Below are 7,372 nucleotides of genomic sequence, written 5' to 3' on the forward strand. Positions count from 1 at the left end.
GCGGGGGGGGGGTTGGATTCAGATTTTTTAAGTCTTCTAAGCCCTGGGGACCAGAAACCTTACCATCCGAGCAGATTCTCAGTCTCTCATCTCAGACCTGCTGAAGAGAATCTGCATTTAACAAGATCCCAAGACCATGTGTACCTTAAAGTTTGAGAAGCACTGAAATAACTGAGAGACTAACATGTTATTGTGCGTCAGAATCACCTGGGGGAGGTAGCAAAACCTACTGGTGCCTGGAATACTGCTTGGTGGTCCTGACTGAGTGGGTCTGTGTGGGGCCCAGGAATCCACGTGGTGGAGAAATTCCAAGTGATTAGGGGCTTGTGGTCCATGGGCCACTGAAAAGTGCTGTTCTAACTTAGTACCCCCTTTCACTGTATCTGTTTACACACTTCTAGTGACAGGGAGCTCACCACCTTGCAGGTAGCTAAGCACACTATGGGACAGCTGTCAGTGAGATGCTCTTCTCGTGTAATCCGAGCAAGCCCGAGTCTTGCCAACCTGAGGGCACAAAGAGGGTGACTTTAAAGTTTAATGCCTCCAGGTGTACCTGGAGGACTTCGGCCATGCTTTCTACTCAGTGTTCCTAGGTTTTCCTGGATGTCCTCTGGGATCATTTTCCTCTGGTCTGTTTTTTGCAAGAAGGTACAACACTCTCTTCAGCAGCCCTTATTTTCTACAACAATGGTGGGGCCTTGTTCCTCTCTCCTCTTTCAGCCAAAAAAGCCCCCCAGAATTCCCAGGCAAGGAGAATTTATGCGGCATCACCTACTTTGCAATCAGCTAGACTCTGAGTCCCAGTTTGGCTCAGTTCTGGGGGGTCACTTTAGAAGTCAGGATTCTTTCTGAAGGTGTCAAAAACCCACTTCAAACTGGTTCAAGTAAAAAGGAAAATCTGACAGAATTGAAAAGTCCACAGGAGCAGTGGCTTCAGGTATGGCTGGATCCAGATGCTCAAAACAGGAATCCGTTTTTTCCTTTGGCTCTTGCTTCTATTTGCCACTATGATGGTTTCATGCTTAGGCAGGCCCTTCTATGCAGTAGCAAAAATGGATCCCAGATGCCACTGCCCATATCCCATTGGCTTTGGAACTTAATCAGGGAAAAGAGTGTCTGTTTCCCACTTATCCCAACAAAAGTCCCGGGGCTGATTCTCATTGGCCCAGGTTGGATCACATCACTACCTCTGGCCCAGTCACTGTGATTCCAACGTGAGTCATGCACTGGGAAGAATCAGCTCTACCCAAACCATAGCGACAGAGTTATGGAGTGACTCCCAGGCAGATAGCAGAAGGGGCAGTGATGCTGTATGAACAGAAATAATACCCCCACAGTCCCCTTGACCGGCTGCCCTTAATCTGCTCCTAGAGATAACGAGTTGTCTCCTCTCCAGGAAACCTGGGCTGTGGGTGGATCTGTCCTAAGTGTCTCCCTTTTCCTCCACCGGCAGGGCTCCCCTGAAGCTTCTCTGTGACAACATGAAGTACCAGATCCTTTCCAGAGCCTTCTATGGATGTGCGTATTGACCTTATTTGCCGTCGTGATCTCCAGGGAACATTCATTGAGTGCCTGCTACGTGCCATCAGTATCAGGGGGAGGAGCCTGGCTCTGGAGTTTGAACCCTTGCTCCTCTATTTCCTAGATTCCTGGTTTTAGTGAAATGATATTAGCTTCTTTGAGCCTCAGTTTCCTCATCCATAAATTGGAGATAAATATACTTTGATCCTAAGAGAGGGCAGTGAACAATGGGGTTCCTTGGTGGCAGGGGGTTGGCTTAATCACCATTGCATTCCCAGTGCCCACCTTAGAGTGTTTGTCTTCAAGACTGAATGAGAAGCATGCGTAAAGCCCCTGCAGCTGGTGTTTCACATCACAGGTGCTCATAACTGCCTGTTCCCTTTCCCTGTGGGCAGAAGCAGAAGAGAAAGGTGGCCTGATCCCTTCCCAAGAGCTTAAAAATGAAATGCATAATATAAGTACTCTGGTTATTTCATTTTAACCGATGAGGAAACTAAGGTACAGAAAGGGGGAAATGACTTGCCCAAGGTCACACAGCTAATAAGAAACAGACTCAAACCCAGGCCTGCCTGACGCAAAGGCTATGTTTTTTCCCCACTCTATATCAGTTCTTAGCAGGGTTTAGTTCCCCAGCCTCTCAGCCTAGGTGTGTGTATTTCAGGATTCTAGAAAAGTGTTAACACATGCTGCATGGGCCTGTGAAATAGCAGTGCAGGTCCTATCCCTGAGTGCCTGAAGAGGCAGGGAGAGTGTGAGCTCTCCAAGATCAAGGCTTTTGCCTGTTCTAGGCTGACCCGTCCCCAGTGCCTAATGCAGGGCCTGACATGGAGCAGGCATTGGGTGAGTATGGAACCCAAATGGAAGAGCTTCCTGGAGGAAGGAGAGAGGGTTTAAAGGGATCTTGAATGATGTCATCACATGATGTGGCTCATCCCTGATGGCAGCTGAGAGCCCAGGTTCTGGAAGTAGGCAGTTTGGGTTCAAATCCCAACTCCACGCTTCCTAGCTATGTAACCTGAGCAGGTGATGAAAGCAGTCTGTGCTTCAGTTTCTCCATCTATGAGATGGGGATAGAGCACCCGCTGTGGCGAGAATTAAATGAGTGAAGTCAGGTAAGCTCAGGTGGCAGCTCCCTGGCACGTACGAAGTATGTGCTGTGTAAATGTTAGCCATCATCACCATCATCACCATCATCATCATCATCCCCATCATCATCATCACCATCATCATCATCATCCCCATCATCATCATCACCATCATCATCATCATCCCCATCATCATCATCACCATCATCATCATCATCCCCATCATCATCATCACCATCATCATCATCATCCCCATCATCATCATCACCATCATCATCATCATCCCCATCATCATCATCACCATCATCATCATCATCCCCATCATCATCATCACCATCATCATCATCATCCCCATCATCATCATCACCATCATCATCATCATCCCCATCATCATCATCACCATCATCATCATCATCCCCATCATCATCATCACCATCATCATCATCATCATCATCATCATCATCATCACCATCATCATCACTGTTGGTAGGGGAGAGTCCTCAGGCTCAGGAAGGTCCAGGGTCCTCTCTGGGAGTTAAGGATGAGATGGTGGGGGAGAGCCAGAAGAAAGGTATGCAGTCAAAACCAGCACAAGCCAGTATTTGCCGGGTGCCTCGTGTTCCAGGCACCGTGCCCTCCAGGTGCCCAGGATGGGTTGGGTGAAGGATGGCAGGCATTCTGTTTAGAGCGCAGGGCCATTTTTGAAAGCAAACCAGTGCCCTCACTGTCCTCTTGGTTATGACTCGCCGGGACCTTGTTTATCCAGCTCCACGTTTTCTCCCGCTCTCTTTCTCTCTGTGTGTGGATTGGAGGCACCCAGGGGCACAGGGAGCCCACCCCTACTCCGCTTCCAGCCTGTGAGTTAAACACCTTGGATTCTAGCAGAGGTGGTATCACCCTGACCAAGGTTGGGAAAGGTGACAGGACCTCCCCACAGTCACAGAGCAATTAAGCAGTCAAGCCCACAAGTGACTCCCCGCTCTGAGCTCCTTACCTGGAAAAGGGGGTGATGAGAACTCGTTGGGTCATGAGGGTTCAGGAAGGTTATGGGCAGCATCTTGGAGACTCTGAGACAAGGCAAGGAGGGTTGGATGGTGGATGATGACCCTTTCTCTATCTCCCCGCACAGGGCTTGCCTACTGCAGACACCTGTCCACCGTGAGGACCCACCTGTCAGCCCTGGTCAATCACATGATTGTGTCTCCAGACTTGCCCTGCGATGCTGGACACGGGCTGACGGCCGGGATCTGGGAGCAGTACCTTCAGGACAGCACAGTAAGGCTTGGCCTGGCTCGGCCTGTGGTGAGACTGCAGCGGGTGGGGGGCATCTTGCAATCTAAGGAATAGACTTCTCTGCTTGTGGGGACTCAAGGATGTTGTGATATCTTTGGGTTCTGCATACTAAAACTCAAGAGTTCCAAGACCCATAGCCTGCTTCTGCCCATTGGGGTGAGGACCAAGGAGGATGGAAAATACACATGCTCTCCTGGAAGGAGTAAGAATCCATCAGTGGCCAAGCATTTATTAAGCACCAGCTGTATGCTCAGCCATGCATGAGGTGCTATGAGTCCCCAGTAAGCAGGAATTCATAATGCAGTCGAATCTACTTAGAATGATGAGAGGAGCTAAGTTAGAGGGAGACTGCTGTTAAAGTCATCCAGGGTGCCCCTAAATCATTAGTGTATACAGAACCAGCTACTAATGTTCACTGCGGATTAATTTGCTTTAAAACAATTTTCTTAGAGCTTAGTTGAGATGAAAAACTCCAAGATAATATTCCCAAATAAGCAAGTATACAAATTTGATTGAAAATTAAGTAGAAATATAAGTTCCTTATACCCTGGCTTTTCCTTTTTTCTTTTTTTAAAATTTTTTTCTTTTAAATATATTTTACTGATTTTTGACAGAGAGGAAGGGAGAGGGATAGAGAGTTAGAAACATTGATGAGAGAGAAACATCGATCAGCTGCCTCCTGCACACCTCTTACTGGGGATGTGCCCGCAGCCAAGGTACATGCCCCTGGCCGGAATTGAACCTGGGACCTTTCAGTCCACAGGCCGACGCTCTATCTACTGAGCCAAACCGGTTAGGGCTTTTCCTTTTTTCTTTAACAAAAATGAGTTCACACTAGACATGATCTGCATCTTGTTTTTTTCCACTAACAGTACACATTGAACATCATTTTGTGTAGGTTCTCATAGATGCACCTTTCTACACTCTGTGTGGTATTCCCATGTCGGGGTGTACTGTCCTCCCGTTGGTGGGCAGTTGAGGGGTTCCCAGGGCTTTGCTCTTTCATGTCACATTGTAGTGGATAATGGGTGCATATGGCTTTGCTCATTCAAGCCAGGGTTCCTAAGGGCTAGGTCAGAAAAGAAGAACTGCTGGATCACAGAGTCTGCCCCTGGCTTTCTGTTGACCAAACAAACCCTTTGCTCTCCCCTGCCCCCCCACCACAGAGTTACGAGGAGCAGGAGCTGCTGCGCCTTATCTACTATGGAGGCATCCAGCCCGAGATCCGCAAGGCTGTGTGGCCCTTCCTGCTGGGCCACTACCAGTTCGGGATGACAGAAACGGAAAGGAAGGAGGTTGGTTACCCTGAAGGGCACTGGGTCTTTGGCAACCGAAGGAGCCAGGTACTGTGAGGCAGGGGGAGCTCTAGTCCCATTTTGGACCAAGGTGGGGCAGGGAGCTGGGGGGAGCCAGGAAGCTCAAGGGCAGCGCTCTCCAATAGAAATACAGCACAAGCCATGGATGTCATTTTTTTAAAAATAAACTTTTATTTTGAGATAATTGTGGGTTCACACCCTTCTTTATTACCTCCCACCTCGCCTTCCTGGCACATAGTGGGTGCTCAGTGAATGTGGGTTGAATGTTATGCCATGAATGTTAGATGGGTGCTTCTAGGGCTCAGGGTCCCAGCACTTCCAGTGACCTTGCATCTGCCCTGCAGGTGGACGAGCAGATTCATGCCTGCTATGCACAGACCATGTCCGAATGGCTGGGCTGTGAGGCAATTGTGCGGCAGAGGGAGCGGGAGTCCCACGCAGCTGCCCTGGCCAAATGCTCATCAGGGGCCAGCCTGGAGGGTCCCCTGCACCGGATGATGCACAGAGACTCCACCATCAGCAACGAGGTGATGGGCGACTCACCGGAGGGAGTGGAGGGTGGGGTGTGAAAGCCAGGATCCTCTCCATCAGGCTGTGGTAGGAATGGTGAGGGCTGGGGGATAGGGGCCTGGGGCCTGGGGACAGAGCCTCACCCCTAGTTTTTGGGTGGAAGGAGACTTTGTAGTTTGACAGACCTAAGTTTGAACTCTAGCCCATTTTCTAGCCCTGGTGCTTCAGGCAAGCACCCATACTTCTGGGCCTCAGTTTCCTCATCTGTCAGAGGGAAATAATCATTTACAGGGGAGGTTTGTGCACAGCTTAAATGAGTAGTGTACACAAAGCACCTACCACAGTGCTGGACTTCATTTATTCAGCAAATGCTTATTGAGTGCCTACCATGTGCCAGGTACTGTCAGGAATGTTATGAGATATCAGGAATACTTCAGTGACCAAGTCGGACATATCTGTTCTCACAGAGTCTCCAGTTTAGGGGCCCAGAGCAGGAACTGAAAAAAAAGTTAATTCTCTTCACTAGTGATGTATCAGCTATCATTTTGCTACACTGATACTGCGTAACAAGCAATCCTCAAAATTCAATGGTTTCCAACAACACACATTTCCTTTTTCTCGTGAGTCTGTGTGTCAGCAAGGCAGTTCTGAACTCTGAAGGTCAACTAAAAGTTTTGTTGACCTTCACAGAGCGCTCTCACCTGCCTGGACTGACTCAGTTGCGCTCCACGTCTTCCCCTTCAGCTGGTTACCTGGTATTTTCTCACGGTGAACGCAGGTTATAAAGAGAGACATACACAAGCTCTTTTTCAGGCTCTGCCCTGGTGACTTTGCTAACATCCCATTGGCCAAAGCAGGTCACATGGCCAAGCCTAGCATCAGAGTAGGCAGGAAGTAGAAGTTATAGGGCAAAAAGCACAAATACAGAGAGGGAGTAAAACAAATCAGGCCATTCATACAAGTTACTCTGTGTAACTAAAATGTTAGCCGGAAGTCTCAGGTAGAGAGCAGTGACAGATGGGGTTTCCTGCTTGCAGGGGTGGGAGGTGGAGGCCCTCTTCCTTCCTTTGTGGCCTCTGAAGAGGCTCCAGGGCACAGACAATGAGACCCCCCACCCCTTTCATTTCATAGATAGGAACCTGAGGCCTTGAGAGGGGACCTCCTGAAGTCAGGAATAGAAATGAAACTAGACTTCTGACTCCCGTCCCAGCAACCCCTGCTGAGCTCAGTGCAGGGGCTCTGAGCCGGGAGGCTGCAGCCTCACCCAGGCTCCCTCCTGCCTCTTTTCTCTCAGTCCTCCCAGAGCTGCAGTTCTGGCCACCAGAACATCCGCCTGCAGAGCGACTCCAGCAGCAGCACACAGGTGACCTTCCCAAGGCCACGCCCCCTACCTGCCCATCACCCTCCCTCCAACCTGGAGCAATAATGGGCTTGGATGCCCATCATCTCCGAGTCACTTACGGTTTATTTGTTTTAGCCGTTATACTAGCATTAAAGACTGAGTTTTTAATTACGTACGTAACCATGATCCATTTTCCCTGGAAAGAAGTTAAACTATTGCAGAGAAAGCTAAATTTGGCTTTGACTTCCATCATACAAACTTATGTGCACATAATTTCAGTAAAATATTAGTTAACAACATAAGGA

At 49.0% G+C, this 7,372-nt stretch overlaps 1 protein-coding gene across 1 annotated transcript in view; it reads left to right on the forward strand.

Annotated features, from left to right (window-relative positions):
* SGSM1 (small G protein signaling modulator 1) overlaps window positions 1-7,372 on the forward strand; it is a 107,355-nt gene that overhangs the window by 85,683 nt on the left and 14,300 nt on the right. The window contains exons 16-20 of the mRNA XM_015562823.1: window positions 1,454-1,518; window positions 3,736-3,881; window positions 5,066-5,194; window positions 5,560-5,742; window positions 7,020-7,107. Of these exons, the coding sequence (XP_015418309.1) occupies window positions 1,454-1,518; window positions 3,736-3,881; window positions 5,066-5,194; window positions 5,560-5,742; window positions 7,020-7,107 (611 nt within the window). The remainder of the gene's footprint in view (window positions 1-1,453; window positions 1,519-3,735; window positions 3,882-5,065; window positions 5,195-5,559; window positions 5,743-7,019; window positions 7,108-7,372) is intronic.

This window comes from Myotis davidii, unplaced genomic scaffold (assembly GCF_000327345.1).
Source record: "Myotis davidii unplaced genomic scaffold, ASM32734v1 scaffold478, whole genome shotgun sequence".
NCBI classification, from domain to species: Eukaryota; Metazoa; Chordata; class Mammalia; order Chiroptera; family Vespertilionidae; genus Myotis; species Myotis davidii.